Raw genomic sequence first — 14,879 nt, 5'->3', positions numbered from 1 at the left:
TTGATTGATTGATTTGTCAGGTCGTCATCTTTCCCATGGGAGTCACCAGGAGGCAGTCCAAGGAGAGGAAGACGGTGGCGTGATCAGGCGAGTCCACAAAGTTCGCTGGATACACCAGATCCTGCACCTAGTCAGGGTGGTCCTGTGCATAAGCCACAGCCAACAGCTGGACAGGAGGGTCCCCTTGACAGGCAGCAGCTGGCAGCTGATCAGGGAGGTCCGCTAGACAGGCCGCAGCAGGGTCAGGGTGAGGGTAGTCCCTTAGATAACGAGGAAGCTAGAAGGAGAGGTATGCAAGGTAAACGCCAAGCATCTATTAATCAGGACACACCCAGACCTGGAACTGAACAGCAACCGGTTAATCGACCTCCAGTACAAGTTCAGCCTGGATCACAGCTGTACCCTGCACAGGCCAGTGTCGTTCCTCCTGCTTCAACACCTACTGCAGTATCACATGTACCACCCCCGCAGTCAGTTCCAGTACAACTCGGCCCTCCCCATCCACAGGAATATCCATCACAGCAGCCATATACAGCCAGTCCCATCTCCCCTCAGGGCAACATTCCACCGCAAATGGGAGCCCAGCCATACACTCATCAATCGTATCCTCAGTACCAATCTTCTCCTTTCGCTTTGCCTACCGGCCACAATCTACCCCAGACCCTTTCCTACCAGCCTCAGTACCAGTCCCCTGCTGGATTTCAATCATCGCCCCAGATCCCTCAACCAACATCGCTGGAAAGACTCGAAATGACAAAGCTGAAAGCTGAGAGTGAGCTGCAGCAGAGTCGATTGATGGAGTATGAGGTGGCAAGTGAACACCGCGAACAGCAGAAGATGCGGCTTGAGGAAGAAGTGAAAGAGCTGATGAAGAAAGTACAGGAGATGGAGGGCATCAGGCACAAGAAGGACTTGGACGCCACGAGTAAGGTGTCAGAGTTAGAAGGAAAGGTGAGATTTCTCTCTTTTATTTAACTGATGGTTTTTTCAGAACTCTTCTCTGTTGCTGCTGTAAAAAAACTTGCACCTGCTACCTTTATGTACTACAAGGCAGTTGTTGGTTTGAAGCTATCGGTTGTCTATGTTGTGTACGTTCGTTTTGATTAGCCACTCAGGAGCTTAAACAAACCATGACGGCAATGGCAACAAGAACGTCACCAAAGAAAAAATTTAATGAGCGAAACAATGGTTATGGACATGCACTTATAAATCTTTGTACATTGTACCTTGATTTTTTTTTTATCCATTTCACGAATACTTATGGGTAAACTTTACCTTTATCCAGGTCCGCCGTTTAGAACTTGAGCGAGAGCAATTGTTGTCCACGATTGAGGCACTGAAAACGAGACACAAGGATGAACTGACTAATATCGATTCTTCTCACAAGTAAGAAAATTGTTATTCAACCCAGCAGTTGAGAGATCACACCTTCACCTGTCGCTTGGGTTATTTGTCTGATTTTCACCCTCTTTTATCCACGCCTCGATTTTCCCCGCTTCGTCGAGTCCAGTTCCTACACCACCTAAAGAAGAGATGTTTAGGGGAGGATTGTAATATTAGCTCGTTTTTGTTTTTTTTGTTTTTTTTGTTTTTACAGCGGGTGGTAATCGAGCGAAAAGTCCACCTCATGTAAAAATGTTCTATTCATATCCAGAAACGTGTTTATTTGAGTCCAGTTTTAAAACATTGAAACTTTATGACAAGAGCTTGCTAGGCTGAATTACACATGGCATAGGGTTAAGACATGTTCCTTCTTGGCTTCCTTGGGAAAAGTAATAAGTCAGTAAACCGCCTATGATACAGAAATGAAAGAACAAACAGCTCGTGCTAAACTATGCATCATGTGAAGCTGAATGTTGAAGCAACACGGAATGCTGTAAAATAATGAAAGAAATGGAGTGGTGCTGTATTATGTACCCAACAATTTTCACCTTGTCGATCGGCATACAGAATCGTGCGGACCGGCTGTAGTATTTGTTGATATATAGAGGAATACGACAGACACATTTCCTGACACCAGATATGTTGTGTGCTAGCTCCGTAACTGCTATTGTTGTGCAATTTCTTTTACTAATCTACCTTTCATTGTGAAGTTTATATGAAATAATTCATATATGAACTGCGGTTGTAGATGAAAGTGAAGAATGATCATCGCAGTAAATTTTCCAATTTAAGCAATTGGAAAGAAGAAGCCTGAAAAAATCAGGACTTCAACGGGATTCGAACCCGTGACCTCCGCGATACCGGTGCGATGCTCTACCAATGTGTGGCTTCATAGCTCAGTTGGTGAGCATCGCACCGGTATCGCGGAGGTCACGGGTTCGAATCCCGTTGAAGTCCTGATTTTTTCAGGCTTCTTCTTTCCAATTGCTTAAATTGGAAAATTTACTGCGATGATCATTCTTCACTTTCTTTCTACCTTTCATTATTCGCAAGATCTCACTTGAAGACTTTGGAAGACTCTTATCAACGTCGCGAACAAAGACTGAAAGACGAGACCGACCTAATCATCCAGCAAAATAGCGAAAAGTTAAGAATCTTGGAGACTGAAAAAGCTGACTTACAAACATCTCACAACCGAAAACTTTCAGCTCTAGAGACAGCGAAAAACAACGAGATAGAAACACTAAAAGACCTTCATCGGCGAGCGTTAGAGCAATTTCGCGCAGAGCACGAAGAAGAGGTCGCGCATCTGAGAAGGCTCAAAGAGCAAGAGGTGTCAGCGGCTACCAGTGCGCATGCTCACACCAAGTCGCTCCAGTCTCTCATGGATCAAGTGTTAAACTCGACTCGTGAAGTGAGCGACTTACGTCAGAAGATCGAGGTCACTCATAAGAGTGGTCTTGATGAGCGCGAACTCTCCGCCAGGGCCCGGGACGAGTACTTGAAACAACTGCAGGAGAGGTTGCACAGGCAGCAATCTGAAAATGACGAAGAAAGGACCAGGTTACAAGGTAAGTAATTTCATTACTTGTTCGTAGTAAATAACTAAAAACTATGAATAACTGAGATTTTTTATAACAAGTTCACTTACCAGCCAAATACACGCTTTTTCTCTCTTACAGGCCTGGTCTCCAAGATGGAACTACACATGCGTGAACAGACGCGTCAGGTTGATCAAGAGAGATGGCGTTTGTCTCAGGAGGAGTCTCGACTGAAGGCTCTTCAGGCAGCACTGGAGGACGAGCGACGAATCACAATGGAACAGCTGTCTTCACAAAGAGCTGAGGTAAATAATCTTAATCAATTTTCGTTTTGACTGAAGTATACAAGTGACCAAGATGAAGGAAGTCATAGGTAAGGCAAAGTGTCTTCAGTGATGTACCACCAAATTCTCAAAACAAACAATAAAAGAACTGTTTGGCGTTCGGTGCGAAGAGTCAATTTAAGACTTAAATACTGGGAAAGCAAGTTTTAAAAGATAAAAAAATCTTCTCCAGTTGGCTGTGTTGGTATGTAAAGATCAGTGTGCCACAAGACACAATTCGTTTTCAAGAAAGGTCGAATAGTTTATAACCTGCGAACTGGAGTGTTTTTGTAGCCTCAGTATGCTTTTGTTTTGTAACCCGTGTATCTATGTACGGTTAATCACGCTTGTCGGCGAAATAAAACTATTTGGCGGGGAAGATAAGATTACAATTTTACCTCTTTATGTGGGTGTTTCCATTTGATTCAAGTGAAAGTGTATGGATCAACGCACGAGCGGGACAAAACAACCCTGAGAGTGCGAGCAAAATGAAAACCACAGTGGACTGGCGCGATCACAGTTGGCTTTGGTCGTATGATACTAAATTCTCAATAATTCACTGAGTCGATATCACACCCGCTCCAAAACCCATTGGTGACCTGTCATATTCAATATGTTTGGCTGAGAGCGTGACGGCCTTACGCGCCTACTGGCGCGATGAGGAAAGATGATGATGACATCCAACGTGGCTGTTTTCTTGCCTTTAGGTACAGCGCGCCCGTGATGACCTGGTGCGAGAGCAAAGAACCACCATGACTCAAATCCAAGAAGAGCGGCGGTCACTGGCCACAGAGCGTGCCCAGCTCTCCTCGGCTCACAGAGACCTGATAAGTAGAGAGAAACTGAAGACTGAGACGAGTGTGCAGGTTAGTAATCTTTTTGTTTTTCTAACTCTGGATATGTATTGTCAAGTGGACAATTTTGTAGGCTTGTGGTCCCATTCCATTTCTCTACCCTTAGATTCTTGGCGTCCTCGAATGTTCCAAACTCCGCAAAATTGGAACTGAAAACTTAATCAACAGGGCTAAACTGGGCTAAATACATTGACACTTAAATAAAGTTCTTACTTACTTACTTGAGTTGAAACCTCTGTCATTGGTGGTTAGTTTTACACGCGACTTAGCAGACAAAGAGTAAACGTGAGCGCGGAAAATAATCTGATAACAGATTACTTGAGGCAACCGAAAATTGCTGAGTGAGGACGCTAGTCTCCTTCATTACAAACTCGGCCTCAATCAGTTTACTGCTTACTCGAAATTATGCTTGACAGCGGCTATGAAAGCTAGTCGTCAGATGAACTTTGAACTTCTCAGTGAGCCTAATTTTGAAATCTCTTGTTACGTAGAATCACAAAGAATCATCCCCATGCGTGTACTTGATACCTTGAACTAGGTTTCAGTCTCTTTTCAAGCTGTTTCATTTGTTTTTACAGACGCAGTTCTTGTAATTTGTGCAATCTTTTCTTTCATTTTTAAATTTTTGTCCCTTGGTTTAGGCCGAGGCTGATCTGGGGGCGACTGCGGTGAAGATTAAAGAAGACGCCGCTGCCCTGAGTGTGCGGGAGGCTCAACTGAAACAGGAAGAGGAGAGACTAAGGAGAGAGAAACTTGAATTTGAGCGACAGCGGAGTGGATTTGACGAAGAAAGGGACCGAATAGGAAAATTAGGCCTGGAAGTACAGAAGAGGTCACGAGAGATCGACGAACTTTGCTCAGTAAGTCACTGTTTTACTAGCGTCGACTGTGAAGCGGCAGGGTTAAAGGCCCCTAGTCAGCCACACCTTTGTTTTTGTTAACATGCGAGCGTTTGGCTATTATATTTCATTTGGAGCAAGTCGAAACGAAGGAAATCACTGTGAAACTACGAAAGGTAATTAAACAGACTCTCAGGAACACAACTTACAGTAAAACAATAAAATTTCACATCAACATGCAATATCAATAATTTCGATGGTATCGAAAATGGCGGAGGCTGACTAGGGTCCTTTAAAGGAGTACAACAGATGTTGTCACACCAGATTGTGTGAAGGCTACGTCATGCTGTCTAAAAACATCTTAGAAAAAAAAAAGGGGGGGAGGTCAGATAATTCTCGGAGACGGGATATGTCACCTTGGCCGGCTCTTCCACAAAACGAGCTGGGCGTGCTTTTAAAATCGAATCTCTGAGACAGCGTTTGCACCGAGGATGGCGTTTTCCTCTTATCCTTTGTCGAAAAACACCTTGGATATGTTTCTGGGACATGATGCTGATCATTGACTCATCTGCTCTGTTCTCAGGATGCTGGTCGGGTGCGTGACGAGGGCGAGCAAGCCCTGGAACTAGCCGAACGGGTGCGAGTGAACGCTGAGGCTCAGCGAGCTGAAGCTGAAGGAATGTTCCTTGTCGCGCAAGAGAAAGAGCGACAGCTGGCCCAGGTATTTTTATCTTGATTTTATGAACAAGGAAGTAGGTTAACCTAAGGGTGCTAAGAGTGAGTAAAATATAATCAAGAGGAGATGAAGAATAAGAGAATTAATTTCCATATTGGCCTTATTTCACGTTATTTTTAGATCACTGCCGCTTTCGGAAATCATAGTAGAGTTTAGCAATAGCCATACCTTGACGCGAATTTTGCTCATGTGAACAGCCCAAGAGGTTTTACACGCATTTTCATTCTCGCGCGACAGCATTTACGTAACGGGCGTGGGAACATTATTCGCGCACGAACTGGGTAGTATACCTAAAAGTAACTTGAGAGGGATTACTTTGGAAGTAAGACCTATCTGGAGGATTAACTCTCTCACCGTTAATCTTCTCTTGATCTAATATAGTTACTGTTGCTGACACGAATAAAGAACTGAAGGCATCAACTTAGGGGTACTTCGCCTTTATTTTCAGAGCTTACATTTGTGTAATTCTTGAGAATAAGAAGAAAGATTGTCAACATTTCAATCTTTTCCGTCTTTTCCACGGCACCGGTCGCATTGTTCATTTTAAAATACTCCTTTCATGTTGCTAGGATCGTCTTGCTATCGCGCATGAGCGACGTTTGCTGGAGAAGGACAAGCAGACAGGGCGGTGCTGGCAGTGTGATAGACGGCGAACAAATCCAGCAGAACAAATACATACTTCAGGTAAAAGTCTACTTCACCAGCTAGCTGCAAGAGACTGAGTTCAGAGTTTGCTCTGGTCCTAGATTGTAATCTTATTACAAGAAAAGCCTCCACATTCTGTTCCATCGTCGCGCAATCTTTGAGGTTCACTTTCAACGTCGTCCCGTTGGAACTTTTGTGAAATCGCGGTTGTCACGAAACCTCAAAATACTAGCTCCGAAGTTGTCACGAAACCTTAAAATATTCCCTTGTTTGATACTGGTTCAGTGTTAGCGCACGCGGTAATCCATCTCGCATTATTTGGAAGGCAAAATTGCAAAGTGAAGCCCGGGCGGAGAGGTACGGGCGCAGGATTATTTTGATAGTGATCCGACAGGGTGACACTGAAGGGCTTAAAGTATAAATGGAGGGTATGGGTAACTGAGCAGACAAAACATTAGACGGCTGGTAACTCGAAGTAATCTTCTTCCATAATAATGCGGAATCTTGTCGATAATTTTCACGTCCGTTTCGGGATTTGGGCTACACTCTTTTTTTTTTATAAGAATATCTTTTATAAGTATATCGAGCCTGACATTTGCGAAATTTTAAGAATATTAGAAGCATAAACCCGAGGCTGAGATTTTGAAAAGAATATAATTTTGTGTGTTGAAAATTTGTAAATGCAATGCAATTATAAGTTTTAACTAAACCGTATAAAATTCTTCCATTCTTTAAACGACAAAACTTGCCAAAAAGCAACAAAAAACAGCACTAGCAGTATGTTCGATGCTATTAACATTTCTGCAAGAAGTTATGTGCGTCATGTCAGACTATAATACCTGCAAGCTCGCTCCAAAATTACTTTAACACCATCCAGACACCAAATACATTCGAAAACAGAAATGTCATACGGTATAGTCTAACAATATTCACCAGAATATTTCAGCCTAAGATCGGCAGAAAAATAAAATATTCAGCCTCGGCCGGAAAAACAATATTCTTATAGAAACAAGAGTGTAGTTTAGAGTTGTGTCGGGAAATTATCAAAGAGTATAGTACATTGTTGGTGCATTCTATTTCTTCTTTAAATTATTATTCTTGAACTTTTCCCGCACACAGCTCCTGTGAAGGCTTGGTTATTAAGGCTTGCACCCTGAATATGTCTCTGGACTGATTTTCTATTTATTAAAACCTACTTAGCTAGCATGCAGTCGTGCCTTTTCTTTTATCTTGGCGATTGAATATGTCAGTAAATTTTCCGTCATTCCGTCGTCAGTGTTTTCCGATTGCGGTGTAGCTGGGATTGTCGCCAGCGTTGTCCTGTGCATCGTGAATGGTAAAAGAGACTTTCCGATTTCCGATTTCTAATTTTAGACGTTCGTTGTGTCAAGTGGTTGGTGATTACATCAGGTTGATGTTCTCTTAGGAAATCCTGTACTTCCCGTGCGCTGCTTTGAACGTGGAAGACTGACAGGCATCCAAATTCGGGTTTCAGCTTCTAATTACATTAATATAGTCGCTCGTGCTCAAAATCCTCTACGGAAGTGCTCGCACGATTATTTGTTTTAAAATTTTGAACACTGTCCAGATTGAATCTTTATTTAAATGTGACCAAATTAACACATAATTTACAGTTCCGTACGTAATATAAGTAACAGGTAATATGATTACATCCTAGTCCAATTCGGAAATAATCGAATTCAAAAGGTCCCTGTGACTGCCAAATTGGACTCGACTTGCGGCCTCGTCCAATTTTGTCAGTAGTCGGAATTTTTTTCATCCAATTAATTATTTCCAAATTGGACAGTTTGTATTCCTGTGTCAAACACTAATTAAAGGCGTAAGGTCACTCTAGACAATTCTGGCTCGTACGAACAGATCTTGAAACTTACTGATGGTAATACTTTGAATGAGACAAAAACAAGTTTGAATGATCAAAACTGGACCAAATAGAAACGCATTGCATAAATTTTACGATTTCTGTCAAGTCGACGGTTGCTCAATTTGTATCGCGATCGATGGTATAGTTCCTAAAACTCATGTTTGGTCACGATGTAATTGATATTAACCATTACATTATTAGTATTTCATTGACATTTCTGAAAACGCCAAAAGCTGCCCGAGCTGCAGTCTAGAACAGGAACGCTGGAGTCAAACGATCGACTTATAATATGACTAAAGGTATCACCACCCGCCCCTCCCCCCCCCCCCCCTGCGCGCTCTCTCTCGTTTCCTCTAGTTTAATGTTGTCAGTTTAGAAGCTTGCGTTGCAACACTGATAAATGAGAGAGAGGCTGGTTACCTTTTCAATGCTCACTGAAGTGATCGTCAGTATCTCTACAAGTACAAGTTCAGTTGTAACTACTTTAACACTTCCTTGTTGGATTTTATGTGTCACAAAGGACGGTTCGTTCCACTCTGTGTACCCACCAGTCAGTTAGACGTTACAACCCGCTACTACGAAGAATCTGAATATTTTATTGCCTTCACAGATTCACCCGCAGTGGACACGTCAATCCTTACCCACCCCTCCCTGCCAATGTCAGCTCCTGGGACTCCTGATTTGTTGGTAAACAGTCTTGAGTTGAAAAGAACACTTCGGAAATGGTCCCATGACAAAGAAAAGGTAATCAGGGTGAAGTAACAAAATATTTACGAAACTCTCTCAGGCTTTCTAGGGAATTCCCAATGAGTGTAATTTATGACTATTTAGTAACTAAGAATCACAGTAAATATAGACATATTAAAGTGATGAGATTTTGGGCGCAGAGGTTGTCGATATGGATGTTGCTAGGCAACTTAGCGTGTCATGATGACGACAAGCTGACGTAATGGCTTGTAGTGCTTCTGATTGGGCAGTAAGGATCGGAAACGATTTGGGTCCTTTACGAGTGTTCGCCTTACATGCTCCTTCTTTCCAGGCGGACAAGGATGAAGCCCTGAAACTTTGCATTGTAGAATTCACTGTGGACCGAAGTATCTAGCATTGAAAACGTCCCCAACATTATACAACGGTCTGTTGTATAACGTAAGGGGCCGTATTCGTATTCTCGGTAATGGACTGGAACTAGCTTGCAATGGAGGCTCATGCGGGGGAATATCATTAAAAAGAGATCAACGTCATTTGCAGTTGAAAAGACTCCCCGCGTTAGCCTCAGTTGCAAGCTAGTTCCAGTCCATTACCGAGAATTCGAAAACGATCCATTAATGGTCACTTCCTATATTATTGTCTTCGTTAGATCATCATTTAAGGATTAATGTGAAGAATATTTTAATTTCATTGCTTTTCCAGAAGATAGCAACCAAGTCAAATTTGTCAAATTCTTGTCATTTTCTTAGGACGAGGAATTCCTTGAGCAGGAAGCCCAGTTTCTCAACAGACTACAGAGGTCACGTGATACCAGCAAACATAAGTCCAATGGTTCTCTGAATTCAACAGTTTACTAAATATGATCACGTGAGTCGTGTATTGTCAGGCCTGTTTAGCAAGTCTACAGCTCTCAGTATGCCTCATGCGGCCCATTGAACAAACTGAACGAATTATATACTAGTATTAAAACATATATTTTCACGATTACTTCTTTTGTTCCCAGAGTGTTTATAGTGGTTAGGTCAATCTTTTTTGTCTTCTTTATTTATTAGCTTCAGATGAAAATATACTTTCTCCTATTTACGGCTAGTAATCAGAATATGTGAAAACTGTACAAACTTGAATAATCAATGTGGGCTCAGCAGACGTTTAGGGTCATTTTAAGGTCGTTTCAGTCTTGTTAAGCTTCCTTTTATTTCTGTTGTGTTTTGATTCATTTCAAGCCATCATCTTAACATTTTATATTACCTTTCTGAGAGCAGTCGGTACATGACAGAATACCTTAAAACTGGGATCTAACTCCTTTTAAATCTAATTTCTCATTGTTATCTTGTTCAGTAAATTATTAAACAGAAGGAAGAAGTGAATGGAGAAAATCGTAAGCTAAAGAGCAATTGCTGGCCGAACTACCTCATTCTCAAACCTAACAGTAAACAAACGTTATGACGTTCAGTTAGGAGAATTGATCATTTGAGCTCGGGACTACTATCTGTCACATATTCGTACGTTTATAAAAGAACTTGCAAAATACGGAACTGATTTTTTTTGGAGACGAGAAAAAAGCTAGTTGAACATGTTTGTGAACCAGCGGGCAAGTAAAATAACTTACTTTGTAGTGACCTGAACGGTAAGGGCAAAATTATCGTCTGTTTCAGCATTGTTACGAAGAAGTACAAACTATGATCACGATAAACGTCATTGCAAAATGACCTAAAAATATCTTCTAACTTCCCCGATAAGAGACATTATTGAGGGATCTTTTCTTATGAAAGACATGCCATTTGCTTAGTTTATTTTTGTTCATTTTCAAACTGAGTCTCTTGGACATTTTCTCATAAGCTGTTTTTGTTCGCTCTTATCTCCCTGTAAAGAGCTTTACAAAGATAAACTACCCTTTTCGTTGAACTGAATTCACGGTCTTGAAGCTAAGTCACCCTCCCTCCTACGGTATTTAACTCAATAGCTCTCTTGCTACCGGCTTCCCTTCGCTGTCTTACAATGTAGACGTTTACAGCCGATCCTTTCGTTTTACTGAACTCAATGTAGACTAAATTAAACCATGACGTCAGTCATCAACTATTTATCGCGACGAAACCAAGTTCGTTCTGGAAAATTGAGGCTCTGTGCATATTGAGCACATTAAGCACATATAGTTTGAAGCCTAACTTACTGAATATGTTACATTCATAGACTGGACATCAAATGCTCTGTGCTAGATTTTTGCTTAAGATACGGCCTAGTTGGCCAGAATTGTCTGAAGACTAGCCATACTTGTAGGCGATTCTCTCATCGCACGAAAGAAGGAACAATGCTGCAGACGTCAACTGGCTGTGAAAGCGCGTTTTAGTTGACAACAAAGCAAGTTTATGTACGACAAGCACTCATGTAACACTTACAACTCTTGTCGTCACAATAGGGTCTCGATAGAAGCACATTCATTAATCAAGTCAATCAGTGGAACTATTAACCTTGGACTGTGACAAGACGTGCGCGTCTGGGCACTTCAACTCTTATTTAATAAGATCAATATTGAGTTTTTGAGGCATGACATTTGGAAAATTATGAGAGTCCATCTGTTGCTCCGAAATACAGTAATGTTCATTTGCCAAAAGTCAACTCTCTATATTGTATTAAGCACCTAAAATATTGGCATTTTAAGTTTTAATTTCTCCGTATAAACGTCTTTTGTTTTGCCTTCGTCCCTTCACTTTACGATACATTTGTATGAAACAACAACAGTTTTTGAACTTCGTGTCTTCCAGTCGTCCAGAGATGCTAGTAATTTGAAATAATTTCTAGATAATAGCAGCAAGTCTCTATCCTTGCATTGTGGGGGTTTTGATGTTTTAAAAAACGTTGTGACATCAATTGAACACTCTATAAAGAATTTGAGTAACGATAGGTATGGTGTAAATACTGTTACGTTTTCAAATAATTTTGTCCCTCTCTTCTTTACAAAACAAGAGACAAGCGGACGAGGCAGAAGCCACGCACCTCTTCGGAACCAGTAATTTCATTCGCTCCCCGTTTAACGCACTTCTTTTGTGTTAAGGGCTTGGTTCATTATTTCTGTCGTTTGTTCAATTGTTTTTCAGGCAACTGAAAGGTGCGTCGCGCCTCGGACAAGGCATCTCATGAAACTACAGTTCTAGTACCATTTGGTTGACTGCATAGGTCCGCCATATGCTTAATACATTATAACGAGACGACAAGGCAATCGTTATTTTTTTTCTTGTTATTGTTTAGAAACAGATTCTTTCTCCATTCTGTTGCCAAGGATACGTGACGGTTCACGTAAGCATCAGACTTAAGTTTGATCTTGACGCCATAAATAATTAGGAAAAACCAAAACTCTATATCAGTATTGTTGTTTTTTTCTCCATCAGTGTAATTAATAGTATTATAGCTTATTTGTGGCCAAGCACGGTAACTTACTGTTATTTGTTTTGCTACAGCTGGACTCGATACAAAGTGTGTTTTGCAATCTACAAACGAATACCATTAATATATTACTTTAAGATATAAACTCCGAGAGAAATTAAGCCACTTCTCGAATACTTAAAAACATTTTGAAGATTGCGTTGGTTAAATACCTTATCAACAAAAGATTCTAATTCAGGCTTGTCATAAAGAGCAGCCAGTAACAACCATGAGTTCATCATGCTCGACGTCATGCGGCAGGACGACACTTAAGCTGGTTTTCACCAACTTTGTTCCCAGGGCCTCTCTTCTGTTAGGCCATGGGGGCGACCATGGGAACTGCGAAGCAAAGTTACGTGCGCGGACTCGGTAAAGATGTTGATAATTTGAACCTTTTGTCAAGAACGTTTCCTAACAATAACCTATTACTCACCGAGCGCGAGGGTCGTACTGTGGAATATTGGCCCGCAGTCATGGCAATAGGGACCGAGCGCAGCGAGGTCCGTACCAAGAGCCGATATTCCCTAGTACGGCTCGAGCAAGCTACTAGGTCAGTAGAAGCCTTAAGATTACCAGGGAAATGGGGTTTACTCTAGTGACAAATCAATTGGCTAGCCTAGGTAACAAAATTTAGTTAAATGTCACATTGACTGGCGCGATCTATAGAATTCCAAGTAGTGATGTAATCTTAATTTCTCTCGTTTACCTTCTCATAACGAATTCAAATAGGTATACGTTATGAAAATGACGGATCTAATCATCTCATGACTTCGAAATGTTTTCACTTGCCCGCTGGCACTTGCTTAGCCTGACAAAGGCTATTTTTTAACGTGGTTTGCAAACGGCCCAGGCGATTATTCTACTTTTCCTACGATTTTATTTTGGAAAGTTCTAAGTGATCGCTAATCTAGTATTTTGTAAAATGACAAAACGCGAATCATTGTTAGCTCTCTTATGCTGATCGATCGAATTATTGGATCTATTCTCTTGTAGTTGGACAAAATACTTGTGTCCATAACATGTACAAAATCGTGTAAGTTAGAGATGAGATTGTACATATTTTATTATGTATAGTAAACCTAAAATAAACATTTTGATATCAAAATACTTGCGTGTGTAGTAAACCGTTTGTTTAAGTAATTCTAAGATTCCTCAAGGCACTGGGTCACTCGACACGGCCAGACATCTTGAGAATTCTCTTTGGCGGAGATTAAATCTTTGCTATCATTTATTAAAGAGGCAAATTAGCTTCATTAAGTTGCAGTAACACCTATATCTTTGATCCTGTCACTTGTCAAACGTTTGTTTCATCACGGTAAACTCTCTCTTATATAGACTTAACTTCCTTTACATACGCCGTTTTATAGTTTACAATGCACGGATTAAATTATTTTCGTCTCATCCTTATGAACTGTATGACTTAAAATATTTGCGGCTTTTAATATTTGAGATTGTTCCACGATCTAAAAGCATTCTTTCCCAGCTGAGGAAAAAAAAAATGTGCTGACATTCTCTGTACTTTTAAAATTGCCTATTGCCGATTGTTGCGTTGTGTTCGTTTATTCAATGTACCTCTTTCTTACCAAAAAAATTGCTGTGGAGATACGAGCTGTTATGTGAATTTTCCTGCTCTGTTTTACTGCATTTCTGTGATTATCCTCTTCACTTAAAAGATTGGCTTGGAGTCACACAATGGAAAAAAAATTCGCAAGTTTTCTTCCGCTTTATGCATGGGACATGTGGGTATTACCATTTCCACTCGTATTCACTCACTTGTCGTTGTGGTTTCGCCTTTCTTATAGTGTTTGAATATTCTCTTTGTATTGTTACCGGCCTTCAAGGGATATCTCTACTCCTCACAAACCGGCCCTCCATGGTTCTCACGGCTCGAACGAACAGCAATTGAAGGACTGTTTGAAACATCATAATTATTGCATGTTGTTCAGTTCATCTTTTACATATTTCATTTTGCTGAAAACGTCACTTAATGGACTCTCCCAAGAACATATTCGGTATCTCCAAATAGCGAACAACACAGCCCGAAAACAAAACCAAAATAACTTTTTTGAAAACTCCCACAAACATTTCCTGCTTTATGCTTGTTCAAATATTGTATTCACAACACGATATTCCATGAAAATGGAGATACACCGACCATTCAAATGCAGCGGCTTTAAAACCACATGATATTGTACAGTTCTATGAAATTTTACATTGCTGCGCCTCTAAAATTCAAAGCTCTCACTCAACCGACAAATGCGTTTTTCGCTACCGTCAATCAAATGTTCGGCGGCTGCTCCCAGCTTCCCACTACTGCTGAGCACTGTTTCGTTGTCTGAACTGTGCTCAACGATTTGATTACCACGCGCTCGGCAGTAGTCGGAAGCTGGGAGGAGCCGCCGAAAATTGGATTGACGGTAGCGAAAAACGCATTTGTCAGCCTTGAGCTTTGAATTTTAGAGTCCGCATGTTATTGAAAGGTAGAGTAAGGTGACAGTATAACTTTGAGGTGTCTTGCGTCCAAGCGATGTAGCGCGTCCGGTTTAAA

The 14,879-nt window shown here is 41.1% G+C and overlaps 1 protein-coding gene across 2 annotated transcripts in view; it reads left to right on the top strand.

The window, feature by feature from the left end:
• LOC145491183 (uncharacterized) overlaps positions 1-13,436 on the top strand; it is a 43,677-nt gene extending 30,241 nt beyond the window's left edge. For both annotated transcript variants that reach the window (XM_081470334.1, XM_081470333.1), the window contains exons 18-27: positions 21-951; positions 1,286-1,386; positions 2,437-2,954; positions 3,066-3,229; positions 3,955-4,113; positions 4,743-4,961; positions 5,524-5,661; positions 6,246-6,360; positions 8,814-8,947; positions 9,661-13,436. In XM_081470334.1, coding sequence (XP_081326460.1) covers positions 21-951; positions 1,286-1,386; positions 2,437-2,954; positions 3,066-3,229; positions 3,955-4,113; positions 4,743-4,961; positions 5,524-5,661; positions 6,246-6,360; positions 8,814-8,947; positions 9,661-9,768 — 2,587 coding nt within the window. In that variant the 3' untranslated portion in view covers positions 9,769-13,436. The remainder of the gene's footprint in view (positions 1-20; positions 952-1,285; positions 1,387-2,436; positions 2,955-3,065; positions 3,230-3,954; positions 4,114-4,742; positions 4,962-5,523; positions 5,662-6,245; positions 6,361-8,813; positions 8,948-9,660) is intronic.
• Positions 13,437-14,879: the final 1,443 nt, after the last annotated feature.

The sequence above is a fragment of the Orbicella franksi genome, chromosome 6, assembly GCF_964199315.1.
Source record: "Orbicella franksi chromosome 6, jaOrbFran1.1, whole genome shotgun sequence".
NCBI classification, from domain to species: Eukaryota; Metazoa; Cnidaria; class Anthozoa; order Scleractinia; family Merulinidae; genus Orbicella; species Orbicella franksi.
Note: the sequence above shows the minus strand (reverse complement) of the source record. Positions and strands in the feature narration are given on the sequence as shown.